Source organism: Musa acuminata, chromosome BXJ1-5 (genome assembly GCF_036884655.1).
Source record: "Musa acuminata AAA Group cultivar baxijiao chromosome BXJ1-5, Cavendish_Baxijiao_AAA, whole genome shotgun sequence".
In the NCBI taxonomy this organism is placed as follows: domain Eukaryota; kingdom Viridiplantae; phylum Streptophyta; class Magnoliopsida; order Zingiberales; family Musaceae; genus Musa; species Musa acuminata.
Window position 1 is genome coordinate 42,342,501 of NC_088331.1, and position 21,860 is coordinate 42,364,360.

Below are 21,860 nucleotides of genomic sequence, written 5' to 3' on the forward strand. Positions count from 1 at the left end.
AACTGTTTGCATTATTCATTAGTTTTGTGTGAAAATAAAAATTTGGGCTCACATTATTTGTAACAAAGAATTAACCATTATTCGTAATTACTACTATGCCTAAATATGATAAGCAACACAATCTGTAATTTAATCTTAATGTCATATCAGTTAGAATGATAAGCAGGTCAACTGAGAAAGTCTATCCACTGGGTGAGTCAAAACAATCTCTTTCCTCCGACAAATTCCACCTTCTTCTTATATCCATCTGAGAATTCATCCTCGCTCCTGCAAACTTCCAACTTGTTTTCTCATGTCCATCTGAGACTTCATCCTCACTCTCGCAGACTTCCAACTTGTTCTTAACGGCTGTGAACGTTACCACGTACATGATGGCTCAGTCCACTCCGCGGTCAACCCGCATTAGCATCCGCTTTCTCATCTCCTTCCTCTGAGTTCGACGCTCTCCTTCCTCTATATCTCTCTCTCGGACGAGCAAATGGAGGTCATGTTCGACGCCGTCTGCGTGTCTAGATTTAAACTCAATCTTGGTCTTGTTAGTAACTATTACAAACTTGGCATTTAGAAAATGATTAAGCTCGATATGGAGCCTACAAAAATCGAACACATACCTATCAGTTCCTAAATTAGTACAGAGATAAGAGATTCGTAGAATCGAGAGTTGTATAGATATATCCTTGTAAATACCATATTTCAAATCTTTTATAGGAGGTCTTAATATATATATATATATATATATACAAAGTGGTATTACTAGTTAATTCGTGAGAATGATAAAAATTTCTAAAATAAAGGTATCAACGGTATTACCACTATTCAAAGTGGTATTACCGCTAATAATATGAAATGTTGTCATCAATTTAGGCAATAACACCACCTCCACCTAAGTTTGGCCTGGGCAACTGCCATTAAGCCATATGTTGGCCTAGTAAAGACTTAATTGCAGCCCATATATGACTCAATAGTTGTCACATTCGAGGTAACATGACTTTAACCAATCTAGAGCCCAACTATAGTCTAGTTTGACTTCAACCAAGGCATCAATAATTCAATCAAGCCTTCGACATGTCAAAATGTATTTTTGATATATTATTAAATATTTTGATATATTATTCTACCCTATGGTATATAGACTTATCCTTCTTTAGCATGACATTGATCATTTGATATTATGTCTATATCTGTGGCATGAGATCCGATTCTTCATACCCTTAATTGAAGTACATCTATATTATTTAACTATCATATGGTTAGTACTATAACTATAAAAATCATGATGTGCTATTATTATTAAGCGAAAGAATTTAATATCAAAAATCTAAAATTAAATAACAATATATCTAAAGATTGCGTATCTTTGATGTTGCTCAAAAGCTTTTATCTAATATGTAACCACACCATCGTCAAATCTAAGATATATAGTAATATCAATATGTAAGAAGAACTTAACTTGTTTTTTCCTCTCGTTATATCCTTCAAAGGAACATTATGATTTGTAGATTTAGGAAAAAAAATATGAAAAAAGATCTATAATCTCTCATTGACTAATTAACATGACTAAAGAGAGATAAGAGAAGATCTATAATATCTCAATCATGTCACATATCTATACATTCATGTACCCGTGTATTCGCATATCCACATATTCAATTATTATGTCTTTATATTATTTTTAAATTCATAGAAGGTCTTATTTATTTATAAGCGATAGCAGAGGACCTAAGATAAGTAATTAGAAAAGTTCCTTTTATCAACGTCATCTCTTAAGGAATCTTATTATGATTGTGCTTCCTTTTTGTTAGCTAATAACTATAATTAGAATTCAATCATATTCATAATATATTTTACCAAATTAGATAAGACCACATAATATAACATTCTTTTACTTGGCCCATTAATTAGTAAGATACATAATTTTAAAATAAAAATAAATAAAATAAAATTTATTTAAAAATAATTTTGTCTAACTAAATTTAAATTTTAAAAAATAATTTATATGCATACGAATTTAAAAGAAATAAGCTAATAAATATAATAATACTATATTAAATCTAACTAGTAATACGAGTCATAGCGATTGTATACCATCAATATTAATCATATCACTCTTCTATTTTTTTTTTTTTAGATATACTATTTTCGGGTGTCACTCTTTTGAAAGGAAAAGAAAACACTCTTTACCTTATTATAACATTATGTAACATATGCATTTATATGCATCTCCTTCAATCACTATCAATAATTAGTTGTAGCAAACAACTCATCAATCAATCATTAGAAGAGAAATCTTTTTCCCCTCGTGAAATTTATATATAATTAATAAATTAGATTATAATGTGAGACTTATAATATTTTATCTCCCATAATATTCCAATATCATGATACTTCATCATGAAAATTTTAACAAAAATAAACTATTTTAAAATTATTTTATGCAAATACTTGGGGTCGTTCATGCATCTATATACCATTCATAGTAAAATTACAAAGTCAAGAGGTCGTTCATGCATCCATGTAGCATTCATATATTATAAAATTATAAATTCAAGAGGTCGTTTGCAATGGTTGATTGGGTAGGCGATTGTCGGAAGCCATTATTTTTAATAATACTATCATCGATAATAAGCTGTTAATAGTGGTCCATTAAGAGAAATCTTACATTGCCAACAAGCAAGAAGGATTGGATAGAAAAACATAACGATAATATCAATGAATCGTTCATGTATCACAAATAAAAACTGATTAACACCTTTTCATCAGTAAAAGGTGTTAACAAATAGATCTAAAGTATTTGATTTCAAAACCATAACTCTAATATCAATTATAAGCATAAAAACCATGATACGCTATTATTAAGCGGAGGACTTTAATGTCAAAAATATGAAATCAAATAATAATATATCTAAAGATTATGATGCGTTATATTTGGATGTTGCTCATAAGGTATTTATCTGATTTATAAGCACACCATCGTTGAATCCGAGATTTGTAGTATGCAAAGAGAACTAGACTCATATTCTTTTCTTTTCGTATTTTTCACGGGACCACTATGATTGATGGATTTAAGGACAAACAGAACATGAGAAAAGATCTATAAACTCTCACTAACTAGTTCACACAACTAAGAGGAGATGCGAAGAGATATGTAATCTCTCATGTATCAATATATATGTACCTACTTATTTGCATATTCGTATATTAATTTATTATGTGTTTATATTATTTTGAAGTCTTTAATAGGATTTGTCTATTTATAAGGCCATATAATCTAACAAGTACCTCATATTCATAAATTGTTTTTATCTTAAGATGAAATTGAACATTGTTAAATCTCATGAAACATTTTTGGAATCTAAATTTTGAACCTAGTTGGCACTAAGTTGAATGGCTACACATTAACACAAAAGCATAAAAAAAGGAAAACAAAAAATATTTTGTGCTTGCAAAGATCAAAGCCAAAGCTTATAAGATCATTTTCAACTTCAAAATTTGTTTTTGTACGCATGATTCGCAGCCATCAAAACGAGTATGATACTTTAACCATGTCACTCTTCTACTTCTTTAGACACACTATCTTCAACTTCTCACCCTTTGAAAGGAAAAGAAAGCACTCTTTACCTAATTATAACATCATGTAAGATATGCATCTCCTTCGATCGCTATCAATGGAGACACGGAAACAATTAGTCGTAGCAAACAAATCATCAATCAATCATTATAAGAGAAATCCTTTTCCCCTCTTTTACAGGTGACATTTATGTATAATTAATAAATTAGATTATAATGTGAGACTTATAATATTTTTTCTCCCGTAAATATAGCTGTTTTCATACGACTCATCATAATCTTGTGAATATCCTTATCAACATTTATGTTATTCCAATATCATAATATTTCATCATGAAAATTTTTAACAAAAATAAACTATTTTAAAATTATTTTATGCACGTACTTGGGGTCATTCAATATCGTAAAATTACTAAGTATAGAAGTTTTAGTAAATTACATACGTCAATGCGTGTGTGTATATATATACATGAGAGAATTTATATAAAATAAAATTACAGTAAAAACTAAAATCCATCAATATCTAGTTTAAACCACTCTTCTCATGGTTTTTCCTGTGGGTATCCAATTCGAGATGACTTCGAAAGTAAAAAAAAAAAAGGAGTACAATAACTAACAGCTTGCTTTTTTCAATGTTCTAATCTAAGTTGAGATTCTCATGATCCAATCATCATCAAGAATTAATAGGCCCGTGGGTCTCAACAGAACCAAGGTTAGAACGTCACTTGTCCTGCCCACCCACTCTCTCTCGCGGGCACAGTCTTCTCCTCTGCTCCCACTTGCCCGCTAATTAAACCACGACTCGCCCCACCATTCACGGGTCACACATTTTGACTAACAGTGGAGAGGCTTCTCCGAACCCATTTCATTCACGAGAAGACCCCCTCGAGTCATCCGCAAGACACCCTTTTTCTACTGGATGTTACGGGGGTCCCGCATGAAACAGGGGACGCGTGCGAGTTCACTAGTGGCCGGGAAAGGACTTTGTTTCGTATTCGAGTCCGGAGCGTCAAGGGCTAAAATTAAACACTGCAAGGAGCAGGTTAGCGAAACCTTTTAATGTCATGAGACTGTAGGCGATGAATTGGCGCCTGTGCCTTGTACGAACCGTGAATCTGTTCCAACCATTGGCTGACAAGCAAGGCTTATTGGATCTTCAAGCACGGTTGGCACTAGATTCTTTGGTGAATTTGGCGGATGCTGTCTGATCGGAAGGACACTCTTGAACCATTCTTCAACGACTGCGTGTAGTAATTGTGTTAAAGGGCCCTGCAAATTAGTAGGCGAAGAAGGGGAACACTGCGTTCACATTCCGTGCCTACTCTAAGACCAATAACACCTCCTCTCTCTCTCTCTCTCTCTCTCTGCTGCATTTACTTAGCCGCGGCTTCTTCTTCTTCTTCTTCTTCTGTTATGGGGAACCTGCTCTCCTGCCAAGCTGCCGATGGCTTTGACGGCAAGGTCGTGCTCTCCGACGGCACGGTCCACGAGTTCGACCACCCAACGCTGGTGGCGGAGCTCATGCTGGAGCACCCCCACCAGTTCGTGGTCGACGTGCGGTCGCTGTCCGCGGGCAACTCCAAGGCAGCGCCGCTTCCCGCCGACTACATGCTGGAGCCCGACAAGGTCTACGTGATGCTCCCCGTGGCCAGAGGGAAGGCCGCCCGCTTGTCAGCCGACGAGGCCCGCCGGGTCCTGGCATTGGCGAGCCGGTTGAGACTGAAGCAGCGGTCAGCGTCGGCGGCGCCGTTCCTGAGGGTGCTCGGAGCGCGCACGGAGGCACCGGCGGAGGAGAAAGGCAAGAAGGCGGCGGCGGAGAGGAAGCAGGAGGAAGATTCGAGGGGGGAGGATGTGGGGGCGAAGATGGAAGGGGTGGAGGGATGGCCGTCCTCGGAGCGGCCGGAGTTCTTGAGGCAGTTCTCGAGCAAAAGGTGGGCGCCAACTCTGGGCACCATAGTGGAGAAGAGCATGGAGAAGAAGGTGCCTCACTGGTTGCTCTAAGATACATCGATTGATTGATAAGAGTTGATGGTTGCCAACACTGACGTGTCTATCATGCAAAGTCTGATAGAGTTGCGTTGTATTGAGATGGGAAAGTGAGGTCAGATTAGAGAAGACCCAAATCCGAACCGACTCGACCTGTGACAAACAAACATAACTATTTAGTGTCCGGGCCGATCGATCTATAAATGAACTCTATTATTATATGACCAACTTTATACTTCAAAGGATAATTCTTCGCAACTTAGGGCAGATATCACACCCACCTGGGTCCTTTCTCAATCACATCAACACATGTCTAGGTTCAAATGATAAAACAATTGTCGATAACAATAGATGGTACAATGGTTTTGACAGTGGTGAGACATTTATGGATTAGAATAATAAAACAGGATATCTTAACAAATAAAATAATATATTGTGTAGGCTAACATACATTGATGCTATCAACTTGGGAGTTGAGAACACTCTGTTACAGCATATCACGACACCGCCCAATTAGGTAACACCAAAAATCTGCTTCTGCTGTGACCTTCAATCTTCACAGCCGATGGCAGAGCTCTTTCAATCACCATGTACAGGAGCAGAAATTTCATGCAAGTTTCAATGGTTCAGATAGCTTAATCAGAAGGAACAACGCTAGTTTCCACTTTGACTGGTACAGAAAAAAAAAAATCTATATACACCTATTTATCCATACAGAATCAAGATTTTAAGTTGTGAAAGCTTCTGTTCTTGGAGACTCAGAAAATACTACTGAAGTTGACCCATGTCACAGAACTCCAGCTGCAGGATCAAAAAGCAAAGTTTAATGAAAAACAATGAAGTAGCATTGAAGCAACCAAAACTTCTTTTTGACTAACCACATTATTTGCTATTATATCAATTGTGGTATGAAGCATGATACGTATTTCCCTTTGGCTCTGGAACCAAATTTTTTTTGGTGTACTGAGATATGGGCACTATGCTGAAATTGGATTATGTAGTTTCATGCATTTAACTTGAAGTTCCTTTCAATCTAGAGAAGATTAAAATTGTCAGGAATTGCACAACACATCAACCATTTGCAGCCAAAGACAGCTCCTGGTTCAGCCATGTTGGCGATCACAGATGTAAGAGGGTAGGCTTTTGGTTTATAGGAGACAGGTTCCTTTCTTTAATCGCAAGTTGGCAAGATGGACATGGCTATCCCCAGAATTGTCAGTGCTGGTGCTCATATGCTTTTTTAGGTTTTTGTAGCAAATCAGGTATGGTTTAGTGAGAAAAAAAAAAAAAAGTCACCTTTGCTTGCTCATGTGCCATTTTCATCCTTCGATATTCTTGCTGTGCTCGATATGAACGAAACATCGCTTGAACCCGTACGACTGATCTCTGCATCCGTTCTTCAGCTTGCACCCTACTAATTCGATAAAATTCCTCCTCTCCGGTACTTTCCGGTGTCATATTCATTGTTTTTGTGGTTTTGACTTGAACGCCACGTAAACCTTTTCTCTTCAACCGCCAACGAAGTAGTGCTTTCTCAAGTACTCCGACTGACCAAACAATTTTGCGGTATTGCTTCCTCACTCGATGACCTCGAAATGCAGCCTGTTTAGGTATTATTATTAAACTGGTTAAGAGAATCATACAACATCCAAAATTCAATTGAACAAGGCTTTTGTAGCTGAAACACCAAAATAACATAACAGGTTTGTCACCTCCAAAAGATAAACTTGCAAACAGTGAACATAAAATAAATCTACTAGATAACGAGAGCAAAGAATTACTATAACTAGAGAGCAATTTTAACAGATTTGTCCTGCAAACAAAAACTTGTTTTTGCTTTTATAGTCAGGAAGTGGTTGGCAAAATTCACAAGAAAGGGGAAGTCTATAAACACATCTTACTTGAATCTTGATAGCTTTTTTACGCATGTTGACAAAATCCCTCCGGATTTTCCAGGTGTGGAAATGACTTTGTATTCGTGCAGCAGCCTTCATCAACTTCCATCTGTTATGGTTGCGGAAGGCATGCTGAATCTTCAGAGCCGCAACTATCTGGGATGCTTCCATCTCAGGTTTGACCAACTGGACTGCTTTAGTTTGTAGCTTTAGAGCACGCTCCCTTATTGCCGATTGTATATGATCTGCTGCATCAGCAGCATTCCTGTATGCAGCTAATGATTCTTTCAGGCAAAGTTCTTGCTCACTAAATTTGTGAGGGTACACATTTTCGGAGTCAGCTAAGGTATTTGTTGTAGGCATTCCATGTTTAGTTATATTCCCAGACAATGTCATAGCCTGAAAATGTGCAGTTAGTCCTTTCTCTGCAAGATATGCTGCCAAGCCTTCATAACCTTGTTTTGATGCCAGATCAGCAGCAATGCATCCCCCACGGGTTTCAGAAGTAGGATCTGTAACCAAGCTAGGATTTGCTCCGGCAGACAAAAGTGTAGCGACCATTTTTTCCCTGAATGAACAATTTCCACATATGTTGTTGATAATCTTAGTAACATGGAGTGGGAAAGAAACCTGGAATAGGAGAGGCAATATGCAGAGAAAGTGTATCATGCATTAGCAAGTACCTAAAGAACCTATTAAGAATCTCAAATACATCTTGCATGTGCTTCTGAATTTGTATGAGACTGCCAAATCACACTCATGTCTAATAAAACAAGTTTAAATGTTAGTACGCTGGGACTAGCAACTTAGTGACATAACTTGCTTTTAAGTAAATCCACTATAATTGATCCTTGGGAATATGGGACAGCATGATTCTTTGATAAATAAAAGAAATAAATACAACTTGTCTTTGGGAATATGGGACAGCAAGATACTGAACATGTCGGCATGGTTTGACATACTGGCTGATAAGTATGAAATGGACAGTATGTCCCAGACCACTAGCTGACCGATACGTGGACCAGCCTGTTCTCGGGCAGTATGCTGCAAGGGGATGTACCAGGCGGTATATGCCTTATAAGGTCGAAACTTGACCAGTACCGAATGATAAGAGTTGGTAATGGTTGGATTTCGACCATACCCATCAATATTCAGGTCTCAATGGTCAATTTGATCGTTGGGCACTGTTTGGCCATTTAAATCTTCCTCCCCTCCCTCTTACACTCACATTCTCTAACTCTCATTCTCACTCATTCTCACACTCTCATTTGTTTAATCTTTCTAATCAATGAAATTAACTTCTTGATTTGGATGAGGGATTGTAAATCAGGATTTGATGGAATTTGTCTCCAATCTTAAAGTTTTGACACCTAATCCAACATAACAAATTTTTTTAATGTGATACAAGATAATCAGAAACAACTTCCTTCAAAAGAGGACAGTGTGGCAAAGTTGTTCCTTTTTGAAGGACCATGTGATAGCCATTCCTTAATGGATCCGAAAAGACAAAGATAATTTTTCATCCTTACAACATAATATTTATATTCATTTGTGGTTTAGATACATTTTATTCTTATCTAAATATAATTTATATACAAAGAATTTAGGGGAAAACCCTAAAAATAGTTTTTTTTTTTTTTAGCCATTTGTTGGCCCTTTTTTCAGAACACCAGTATGTATTCGACGGGAAATCAGCGACAGATACAGTCAGGTGTTACAAGATGACATTCCTTGCATGTTGGATCATACATCTGACAATATTAAGGATTCCATTGTATGAATACTAAGAACCATGAATCTTATAACATGCTAGATGTTCCATTATTTTCTTTCTTATGCCATTTTAAATGCAGGATGCCAAATATTTCTATAGATGGATTTGAAGAAAGTGAATTTATGGACAGTTGAATTTATGTTTAGGTTGATAAATAAACCTTCAGGAGCAGGACAATGCAGAATTAGCTGGTTACTTATATGTCATTGCAATGACCACGGTTTCACATATTGGTTACTTATATTCCATTGTCTCATATTGCAGTCAGTATGGATCGTACTGATCAGTATTTACTGGTCCGATCGTGGACCAGTAGAATACCATCAGATTACTGAAACTGAAATTAGTAACAGCTACTGATCAAAGAGTTGAACACCAATATGTTTGCAGTTCATTGTCAGCAAATTGATAGCTCTTGGGAACTCTATACTAATTACTAAGTAAAATAGATTTGAGATTCCATTCCTGAGGGTAGAATTACATACACCATTTGAATGAGAATTTATCAGTAAAATTTTCTTGAACTGAAGTTAAATCATGATTTTGACAACTCAAATGGAGGACTAAGTTAGACCATATCTGAATCAAGGGTGTATATTCCAGGACACTGTTGGACTAGTACAGCACATCAGTATAATATGGTATATCATGGGACATCAGTGAAAAGATATCAAAATATTTAAGTACCAAATTACTAGAGAACGATAAGTATTCTAATGGTATGGCTCCGACTAGTAAATACTACTCAGTATGTTGATATCATACTTCATCATGGTTCCATGTACTTGTAATACATTATTTGCATATTATTACTAGAAGAACAAAGTGCATTCAACAGAGAATCACCAACAGTATGCACCCATGAATAATATTTTTCCTAAACGGAATGAGCTGAAAGAACTTAGAATTCGAGTATGACTTGATAAGGTCTATACGAAAAACAAACTATAAGAAACATTATGATCCATGACAGATGAATACTTCCTCTTTCTGAAAGGTCAACCAAATCATCAACCATTCAAGAACGCCCTCTCATTAGGTACTTTAGATAGTGGTACTTTAGAAATGGGTAATAGTGTAATAATATATCTAAAAAAACATTTAAAGAATTACAAAATTAAAGGCACGTTAATAGACAATAAACATGGATATTGAACACCAGTGTGAGACATTAAGAGTCTTCATCATTTGGTCAAAATAAATACCAATTAACTACAATCATATTAATTGAACACCAGTGCAAGACATTAAGAGTCTTCATTTAGTCCAAAGAAATACCATACATGAACTAGGAACTAAAGAATTTTTATTGATTCTTCAAGTATTTGTGCTAAGCATGACAAGATGAAATGACCATGTGTAGCATAATAACACAAGGAATCAAACTTATTGTATAAAGAGCAAAAAATAATTCTTTACCCTACCAGGCAAAACAATGTTTCTGTCCAAGGATTGCAAGATTAGATGGAATAATGCATAAAGACCAATATTTTTAATTTTGAGGACCGGATCCATACTGGCATACTGCATCGGTAACTGGTACACATACGGCAACTATGTTGACCATGGTGGAAGAATAAGAATGCTGAATTATCATTTAATGATGAATTTTGTATAAAGACCAAATATACAGATATTTCTCAAGAAATCATACAGGCTTTCAGGTCAAAATTGGATCAGTTGAAAGTCCTAAGGCATAAGCAACAAGCACGGTATATACTTGATAGATAAGCATCTAAATGACTCATCTACGTTGAGTATGAGGGTCAAAGAGACTGTTATATGAGAACTCTAGGTTTGTTGCCAACGTTTGTGCACTAAAACACTATCCAAGAATCATCATTTCAGGTATTGGTCCATGGCCGGACCAGAACGCACTGATTGGTACTAGATACATGGTGCACTGGTATGTCTCGGTGATTTGAAGAGGAAGAAGGAGAAGAGGAAGGAGGAAGGAGGAAGACGACATGGTGGAGGAAGAGGAAGGAGGAAGAGAAAGGAAGAAGAGGTGGAGGAAGAGGAAGAGGAAGAGGAGGAAGCATACCTCGAATCGGTTAGCGCATGGCGGGTGGTGGGCCACGACGGGTGGCTCGAGGGTAAAGAGGGCTCACGCTTGTTGCTCGGCGCGAAGAAGGCTCACAAATGCGAGCCCTAAACTAAACCATAAATATTTATTTAATAAGTCAAACTAGACTGCCCGAAATCAGTGTGGTCCGTGCACAGGTTCACACTCAGATAGGTAGGTACCAATCTAGATGAAATGACATTCTATATTACAGAATACCACAGAACAATTTTTTTCAATTGAAACGCTTCTAGTGTATTTAGATCACCTTCTACAAACAAAACACCAAGTTTCCATCATATAAACCATGTAGGGGCTTTTAAATTCTCCTGTCAAGTATATATACAAGAAAGAACAAAAAAAACTAAGTATACGAAAAGACAACATCAAAACACTCTTCATGTTAGGTATAGATAACAAACCTTCCACAATATGCAGCCCAATGTAATGCTGTCCAGCCATGAATATCTCGGAAGTCCAAGGACAAGCCTGACAAGGAATATAGACGAACTGCCCATGCATAATTTAGAATAGCACATAAATGTATGACTCCATGACCTTGACTGTCATGGCCAGGTGTTTCACAACCTTCAGCTACCTTTACCAAAAGCCACTCTTGTAACTTATTCCTTAAAACCAGCTCAAGTAAATTTTCTCTAGTTGATGCAGATGAAAACTTATTGGTGCTATCCAATTTTAAAAAATTCGTCCAATCTTTTTCAATCAATGAAGAGGTGAGGATTGCAAATCTTTTTGCTTCATTGAGAGATTTCAATGGTATCCTGCTAGATAAAATAGATGTATTGTTGGAGGTAGCAAAGAGCAAATGAGCAAGTCTCTTCTGCACCTGGTAATCTTCCCACTTTAATTTGTTTCTGTCATCTTCAGAAGGAAAGATCTGACCATCCAATTGAATATTTGGTGAACATCGATAATCAAAACTCAAAACTTGGCTAACTGGTGTATGACCATCCATTGTCAAGTAAAGATTAACTAGACCAGGTGGCTGTGGGGACACCTTGCACCGATAGATACCTGGTTGAACCATCTCAGCTTTGACACATATCTCACCGACGACACAATAGATGCTGGATGACATTAGGTGCTTCTTGGATTCACAAAAATGTCCAACCACCACGACCTGAAAAATTTTCTTTTCTTCAGGAAAATAAGCCACCAAAAATGAATAAAACCGGAAAATATATTTTCTATACATTTCCATATAGAACAGAATACAAGATAATCCTACACTTGATTAGCATCTTGCTTGAGACATGGTTATCAAATATTCAGCATATTTATCACAAAGTTAAACATTCACAAGCCCAATGAACTCAAAGATGACCTAGTCAATTTTCCCATGGTAGGCTGCATCTATAAAATTGACACTATCTTTAAAAGTATCAACCCTCAATATATTAGCATTTCCTAATGAACAACCACAAATATTTTGATATATTTCTAGAATACTGCATTGCATGGTCTAATGTTTTGGATACTGTACTCATGCCAGTCCCTGACCAGAGTGGTCTGGGTTCTGGTATGGGCTGGGCACACAGTATGTTGGCACGGACAAATACCCTTAAGGGTTTTGAGCATTTGAAACCCTGAAAAAATCCTACTTCATGGGTGTTATCTAGCCTGAATTTGAAAAATCCAAGGTCAGATCCAAGTAGATCTAACTTTTAATGAAATGAAACCTAGATCCATGAAGATACACCCCCAAACCAAGCAAATCTAGCATAGATCAGTCCGGATCTAGATCTAGCCTAGATCCTTGCAGAACAAACCTTGACTGGCATGGTTTTGGGTTTGATCTATGTGGATCAGGTCCTAATTTAGTGTAAATCAAACATAAATCTTAAATCAAGCCCCTGAATTGAGTCATTAAGCCAAGAAACAGGGATTAAGATTTACCAAATTTGAGATCACCCTGTGGATCTTCGATTTGAACATTATCCTTGAGAAATTAGACTTCTTCTTCAACAATTTGTTGAATATGGAAGAGATTCAAGTGGGAGGGAAAAGATTAGAGAAGAGAATCAAGATGGGGGAAGGGAAGAAAGCTGGAGGGAAGGGCAAGAGGGTTCATGATGGCTGGCTTCAAGACTGAAAAGAGGAGTGCACAGAAAGGGAAAGGAAATATAGATGTCAGGAATGAAAAGAGGGCTTGTCAACCCTCTTTTCCACCTCAAAAGAGACACTGATGTACCTCTTTGAGGTCTAAAAATCTGCAGGTAGGCTTAACACCTGACCCACATACAGACCAGCGATTTGAGGCTGTCCGTGTCCTGGTTTGCCCTCAACTGGTATGTACCAGCCTTACATACCCATCCAGGCGAAACAGTAACCGCATGGTTCCTTGTTTCTGTTTTGTTTCAACAAAGGAAATATCCTCTTAATTGGGAATTTAAAAACCAAATGGACCAGACAATATGGACCAACATTTGCCAGCCCATCTGCAATCCAGAATACAGATCAAGAGATTTCAGTAAATACTGATTCATAAAGGAAGTACCACATGTTATAGTCACCATACCAGGCATATCAATTGATACCATTACCTACCTTATGTACCACCCGGTTCTGACAATATTTTGAGAAAAAAAAAGAACTAACCAAGGTTTTCAATTTTGAAAACAAGGTGTGTCGTTCCAACGTACAGACACACGATACATCAAAATATATGGTGGTACCTTTATGCTAGAGAATAAATGGGAGGAAGAAGAAAGAAGAAAGAAAAGGAAGGAGGAAGAGGGAGAGGAAGAGGAGGCAGCAGAGAGGAGAGAGGAGGAGATGCACCATAGGTGAGGAGGAGCGGCAACTGATGGTCATGAGCCATGAGCCCTAGGCATCAAGACATTTATAAGAGAAAAAAAATGAAAAGAAAACAAAACTAATGTTTTAATAAAAAAGGGGGCCAGATTGGACCACCCGAAATAAGGTAATTTCTATAATTTCTATTGAACACATCTAAACTCCAATTCATCATAAACAATTTTCTCCCATTTATATTCAATCAACAATTTTCTCCCTAGTTATTCACAAATGTAATGATTGCTTATTTAATCTTTTCTGGTAACCCACATATTCATCTTAAACCTCAGCAATACTAACTTTCTTTTCACAAGTTTGTTCTTTAACTACAACATTATAATCCATAAAGTATGATTGATCTTACAACAATATCATAAATATTTCCTTTTAATTATAAGAGGCAAATGGTGATCACACACCCATCCACTTTAATCATTCTGCTTTAACTTTATAGATAATATCTTCATCGATCTGCCTTTGTGAAAAATACATTCAAGATATTTATAACCAAGATTTTAAAACTCAGTCAGATTGGTCCATACCAATTGGCATTTTGTTGGTCTGACTATGGATCGATATGTAGACTGGTAGATTCTGTTCATTATACATTCACATTGGGTGTATCACCCAGTAAGCTTATTGTACCATGTACCATCAGTCTTCATACTGGTACATTGTGTATCGGATGGTAAGCTTGCCTTTGCTTTCCAATGACCTATCAACTTATTTTCCACCCATTTTCCACCTATTTCACCTCATTTTTCCTACCAACAATCCTCCTCCTTGATTTTTCTCTTTGCTTTCTAGAGTTTGCTCCCCTCTTTCTTCAATTTTCTCATAAAAGCTTGATTTGCAGCCATTTTTTCTTGCGATGATGCAGATTTCTCTTAAAGAAGCTTGATTTTCTATCTTGCAAGGTAAATGCAAGCCTTGACATCTTGTTCTCATGCTTATTTTTCATGATTATGTCTTGTTTCTGATTTGTTCTAGTTTAAGTTAAGTTGCATGCTATCTGCTATAAAGCCGATACATAGCCCACTAACAAGGAAACCAACTCCTTGTTAGTGGAGGTAGCTTGATACATAGCCTATGCACGCTATCGGTTACCCAAATCAGTATCGGACCTCGGATAAATCCTTGATACAACTTCCTCCTCCAAAAAGTGGAGGTGGCTTGATAAAAAAGGTAGAGAAAATCCACATAAAATCCTTGAAGAAGTAACATGACCTTCATGATATGACCCTTGTGGGTAACAACAGGTCAGGAACCACCAGGACGAGCATCAATAGGTCATTCATATATTGTTATATGAGGGTCATTTTTTATGAAGCATTGATGCATTAGATGAATTTTATAACGTAAATTATATCAAACATCTGATGATAATAGTGAATGATGAATATAATTCAGGTTACGACTAATTTTGACAAATGCAAATAGCTGATGAGCACGCAACTGCATATATTTTGGATACCATTTGAAGCACATTATACCAGCATAATGATAAGAGATATTGATGACATCCCACTGTTGAAAAAGGTTCGCAATTAATATTAAATTATCTATAAAAAATTATTTGAATTGATATATTATTTTGTATACAACTTAAACTTTAAGATTCAAATGAATTAAGTAATCATATGTGTAGATATACTTGATTTTACCACCAAAACGAACGACGGGCCTCCATAGGTGGTGAATCGGGGTCCTTGATCCTATGTATCTATATTTCAATATGATATGTTTGTCGGACCCAATCCTGGAATTAATCCCATGACATAGTGTATTGATACACCGTATGCTATTAGTGCATCAATACAGTGATGCTCGTGGGTTGATCGTCATAAATCACGTGTCCGAGGCGACTCTTAAGGCAAATATTAGTAAATGTCAGAACATTTACTTTCGCTATTGATCTGTTGCTTCGTATCATACTATTGGTCGGAGAAGTATGACCAACTAATATCGTAGTACCGTTGGCCATAAGATTCTCCAAAATATGACAGTTGTGAATACGATGAGCTTCATTCTGTGTCTACATCGTGTAGGCTCTATCGCATCTGCTAAAAATCATCCACTGGCTTCCCCTTCCCCTTTCGTGCATAAACTTGACCAGTACCTTGTCGAATTCTATGATCTGAATCTTGAGTAGCATATGTAAAATACTACTCGGTCCATGCACCACTCTCAAATTATGTAAACGGGACCAATGACTTCCCGACGTCTCCGCCATCATCAATCGAAGCATTACTATCCATGTTGCTACCATGTCTCTGGATCGAACGAGTTGCTGAATGCGATTGTGAGAGAGTTTAAGAGAGTGTGCGAGTGAAATGGATTGAAATAAGGGGGAGGAAAAGGTTTAAAAACCTTTGAGGAGGCCTCTAACATTCAAATTGACCATTGAAACACTGTTACCATTCGGTATAGCCTCGTATCGCTCGATACAGGGCCAAATACTTGATACCGAGCGGTCCGCGTGCCGGTCTGCTAGCAAACTAGTACGTACCACCCGTACCGGGCGGTACAGTATGGTATTCAAATCCTTGCTTAATTTATAAGTCCTTTGAGACCTATGTGAGATTACATTTAAATTGACCCTTTACGAATGGATGTCATAAGGGTACCTTTCGACGTAGGTAATTTGTATTATAGCAGACAAGTGATTCGAGGAAACAATAAAAGTTGGCACACTTGCTATGATGAAGTACCATGGAAAATTGAGCAAGACTACTTAAGGGGTAGCTGCCCCAACCAACCATGGGGGATCACAAGTGCAAACTCAATCTCAAGCTGTTGGAATAGCTCAAGAGGAGCTCAACACCCAAAATGATGAGCAAAAGGTTGGCAATTCTCCGAGCGGAGGATGTACAATCTAAAATGTCAATTGTAGAAAATCAAAAGTACCATAAGGAGAGGCTTGCAATAGTAGAAACTCGTCTCAATGTCCTCAAAACGTGCTTGGAGTAACATACTAGCAATGGTTCCTTGGGATACAGATTTCGCAAGAGGAAAGAGGAATCTCAAATCAACATAATGGAGTCTCGAATTGACGGACTAATGGAACACCCAAGAGCCCATGTAGTATTTATAAGGTTGTGGTGGATATCATAGCAAGAATTACGGGGATCATGACAGCTCTTCATGCGAGAAAGGGGGCAATACTTACATTGCTCCGCCACAAAATCTGAAGGCATCCAAGCCGCATTACTAGGTGGCGTTAGGGAAAGGAAATAAAAAATTTTATATTCAACATGGCGTAGTACTTCCAAACAACGAGGTCCGATTCTAAGAGACTAGAGTGTCGATCGCAACCATGTTTTGAATGGGGATGCAAAACTCTAGTGATGTACCCATTGGGAAGAGATCTAACAAGGTCATTGTCGGGTGGATACATGGGAAGGCATGAAATGAGAGTTGCAAACTTAGTTCAACACATGAACATTGACTTCATTGTGTGACGAAAGCTGAGACAACTCTGGCAAACCACTTTCATGCGAGACCACATGATGTAGTTCTCAATATTAATGCTGGACATACAAGACATGTTTGAGATAAACAAGTTGTTTAACACTCAATAGCTTGAAGTCGTGGGCGCAATAGGAATTACATCAAAGGAAAGTCACCGAGCTAGTGGGGGCAATCATAGCTACAAAAAGGCTCATTGACTTTGTTTTCGTGAAGGACTTAGTGAAGTAGTAGTCTTCGAGAAACCAACCAAGTATTCCAAGGGAAAGAGATTGCTACTATATATAAGAGGAAAAGTTCACAAAAGGATTTGAGTTTAAAAGGCAAAGCCTCTAAAACTAGTGGATGCTTCATGCACGAAGGGTTGCACATGGTAAGAGGGTGCCCTCAAAAATAGACATTCAATGCACAGACAACATCAATAAAGCCCTCAAAGTTGAACAAGGGCAAGGTTATCGCCCTTAGTTCGAGCAGCTTAGAATGTAGCAACAACGATGAGGAATCACAAGGACCTTGGATGGTAGTAATACATTTATTAAATGAGTTTGTGGTCGTGGAGGAGAAGCTGCTTAACGCAAGGAGTAGTGAGATGATGTGCATCAAGCTCAATAGCCAAACAACCCATGCAATTGGACACGGTTGCTACCAACAACTTTATGGCTGATCGTGAAGCAAATTAGAATGAATCTACAGAAAAGCCCAAGATGAATGAAGGCTAAAAACTCGAAGGCCAAGTTGATCTCTGGGTTGGAGAAGGGCATTCCTATCAAGATTGGAACTTAGAGTGGAAGCACCAACATGATGACAATGCCACTAGATGATTTCCAAGTCATCCTAAGGATGAAGTTCATGTATTTGGTTAAGATGGTGTCAATGTCATTCTTGAACTTTATGTCAAATAGATAGCTACAACTCCTGCGTGGTTTCGATTTCTCAAGGAGCAACAAATGACCCATAACAATTTTCGATGCTACAATTGAAGAAAGGGGTACGCAAAGGCGAGCAAACATTTGTGGCTATAGTGAAGCTGAAGTCACTTAAACTAGAGATCGTTCAAGAGCCTATTGCATCTTGAACATTTTGAAGGATACTACAGTGGTGAACGTTTTGAAGGAGTTTGCAGATGTTACGCCATGCAAGTTGCCGAAGACAACATCCACGTAGGGGCATGGACCATTGCATTGAGCTTAGAGCCGAGAGTGAAACCTCCAGTTAAACCTTAATACCGTATGTCCCCACCTGAGTTGGAAGAGCTCAATAAGAAGTTAGGTGAACTACTAAGTAGAGGTCTTATCTGGAGTTCTAAAGCACCAATTAGAAATCCAATCCTCTTATAAAGGAAACAAGATGTGAGTCTCCGATTATACATCAACTATGAGCCCTCAATAAAGTGATGATGAAGAACGAGTATCTTATTCCACTGCAGACTTATTTGACCAATTGGACAAGGCAAGGTACTTCTCATAACTCGACCTTTGATCGAGGTATTAGCAGGTGTGGATAGTTGAAGGCAACAAAGCAAAAAACTATATGTGTGACAAAGTACGAAGAGTTCAAGTTCTTAGCGATGTCTTTTGGCTTCACCAAAGCTCTAGCCATGTTCTGCACTCTGACAAATCAACTATTTAAGGAGTACATGGACAAGTTCGTGGTCGCCAATCTAGATGATATTGTCATATACAACAAAATACTATATGTGTGACCAAGTACGAAGTGTTCAAGTTCTTAGTGATGCCTTTTGGCTTCACCAAAGCTCTAGTCATGTTCTGTACTCTAACAAACCAACTATTTAAGGAGTACCTAGACAAGTTCGTGGTCGCCAATCTAGATGATATTGTTGTTTACAACCAAAAGACTATATGTGTGACCAAGTACGAAGCGTTCAAGTTCTTAATGATGCCTTTTGGCTTCACCAACGCTCTAGCCATGTTCTGCACTCTAACAAGCCAACTATTTAAGAAGTACCTAGACAAGTTCATGGTCACCAATCTAGATGATATTGTCGTTTACAACCAAACTCTCGAGGAGCATGTCAAGCATCTTCGATTGGTCACCTATTTAGATAATATTATAAACTCTAAATGATATTATCATTTATAACCAAACTCTCGAGGAGCATATCAAGCACCATTATACGCATTCAAGATTTTCCGAAAAACTACTTTGTTTATGAAAAGAGAGAAGCGCTCCTTTGCACAGATAAAAATTATATTCTTTGGGCACTAAGTTGGTTGAGGGTCAATTCGGATAGGCAAGTCGAAGGTGCAAGCTGTGGTGGAATGACGAATATCAAAGAAGGTGCTTTAGTTTAGATCTTTATTTGGTTTCGTCAACTATTATTAGCGCTTCATCTCAGGGTACTCAAAGCATGCAACTTTACTAATAGAGTTGTAAAGGGATACCCTTGATAATGGTCAAAAAACTGTGAAGCAACACTCGAAGATCTGAAGGCTACTATGTTCTAAGAACTAGTGTTCAGAATACCAAACCATGGGAAGCCTTTGAAGTCGTGACCTATAAGTTCAATGAGATTGAGTGATGATATCTTGTGCACAAGGAGATGAGAGTGGTTGTGCATCATTTACTAGTGTGGAGGCACTACCTTCTCGAAATGCAATTTGTGCTAAGGATGGACAATATCGCGTGAGTTATTTCTAGACTCAGAAGAAGCTCTTTGCAAAGCAAGCATGATAGCAAGACTTTTTTTTTGTTGAATTTGACATTGTAATAGAGTACAAGCCCGGATAAGCAAACATCATGGCCGATACCTTTAGCAAAAAATTGGAGTTGGTGAATACAATCCAACAAGAAGGCAGAGGCCAAGCAATAATTACAATCCAACTTTCTTTCCAAGATCAGGGATGAGGGATGAATTGTATCTTCAAATCCGAAAAAAATAAAAATAAATCCGCTATCCCTTCATCTTCTTTATTTATATATTGTTTAATGAAATGAAACTAAATTTACATTTAGTTCCAATTAAAAAACCTAATTTATGCTTTTTTTAATGTTCAGGTATTTTTTAAGATTTTATAGGTTTTTTTAAGGACCATCGGCACGCTCTGACATATTGACCCATGGTATGCTGGTATGGAGAGGTACGTTTCGTGCCGTTGGTCAACTGACATGGCTGATCGGCACGAAAAGTCAAAACTTGCCTAGGACTGATGTGGAGGAATATCTTCAGATGTGACTCATATGTTAACAAGACAAGGTGGAGCAATGAAAGCAGGTGGGTCTTTTAGAGCCCTTGCCTATACTAGAGAGCATTTCCTTGGACTTCATATCAAACTTGCCTACAATAAGGGGACTTGGATCGATACTTATGCTTGAAGTATGCAACACTTGTTGCTACTCCCCTACACTACTTAGTATCAGAGGCACCCAAGCTAATGATGAAGAATGTGAAGAAATATTATGGAGTTCCGCACAATATTATCATTGATTGAGATGCACAATTCTTGGAATGGAATCAAACCGAGTTGTTTAAGTCAAGGTTCGCAATACCGTACCGTACCGGTATTTCGACCTGGGCTTGGTACCAGTACGGTACGGTATACCGAGCGGTACACCTGGGTGTACCGAGTACTGTAGCACTGCTACAGTGCTGCAGTGCTACAGTGCCTCGGACCGGTAACAGTCGATCCGCGTACCGAAAACCTGTCGGACCGATACGTACCACCCGTACCGGGCGGTACGGCTCGGTATAGCAGACCCTGGTTTAAGTTGTTAGGATCTAGGTTATACTTCTCCACAAGTCTCTACCCCCTAAACGAATGGCCAAACTTAACGAATAAGCTTAAACCTAGAGCAATATCTCTAGCATTATTTGAGTGTCAACCTATGAGATTGAGTGAAGCTCTTGAGCGTTGGCGATCGGTTATATTGGAAGTAGCCCATTAGGACATCACTTTGCAAAGGAATAACACCAAAATACAAATATTGGCATACTTGGAGGAGGCAGTCAAGAAGATGAAGAAATGGGCAAATTTGGGAAGGCAACCACTAGAATTCAAAGTTGGCGACTTGGTGTTCGTGAAGATCCAACCAACATCTTGTCAGTTCTTTAGGTAAAAACTGCACAAAGGACTGATGCAAAAATATGAAGATCCCTTCTCAATCATCGGCAAGTTTAATAGTGTCTCTTACAAGTTGCAACTTTCGATGTGGTTCACAATGTATTCCATGTGCGCAAGTTGAGAGCCTACCACTCGGATCTGCAAGATGCTTTAAAAAATGTATCAACTCGACCACAACACTCAAGCATCTTATGAAAAGCAAGTTCAAG

At 37.9% G+C, this 21,860-nt stretch overlaps 2 protein-coding genes across 4 annotated transcripts in view; one reads left to right on the forward strand and one right to left on the reverse strand.

The window, feature by feature from the left end:
- Positions 1–4,980: 4,980 nt before the first annotated feature.
- Positions 4,981–5,568, forward strand: LOC135673982 (uncharacterized). The gene has a single exon (XM_065183388.1). The coding sequence runs from the start codon at positions 4,981–4,983 to the stop codon at positions 5,566–5,568; it is 588 nt and encodes a 195-aa protein (XP_065039460.1).
- Positions 5,569–5,867: 299 nt separating this feature from the next.
- LOC135674375 (calmodulin-binding transcription activator CBT-like) overlaps positions 5,868–21,860 on the reverse strand; it is a 52,510-nt gene continuing 36,517 nt past the window's right edge. For all 3 annotated transcript variants that reach the window (XM_065184162.1, XM_065184163.1, XM_065184164.1), the window contains exons 10-13: positions 11,710–12,428; positions 7,455–8,016; positions 6,850–7,155; positions 5,868–6,354 (exon numbers count right to left, since the gene is read on the reverse strand). In XM_065184162.1, the coding sequence (XP_065040234.1) occupies positions 6,322–6,354; positions 6,850–7,155; positions 7,455–8,016; positions 11,710–12,428 (1,620 nt within the window). In that variant the 3' untranslated portion in view covers positions 5,868–6,321. The remainder of the gene's footprint in view (positions 6,355–6,849; positions 7,156–7,454; positions 8,017–11,709; positions 12,429–21,860) is intronic.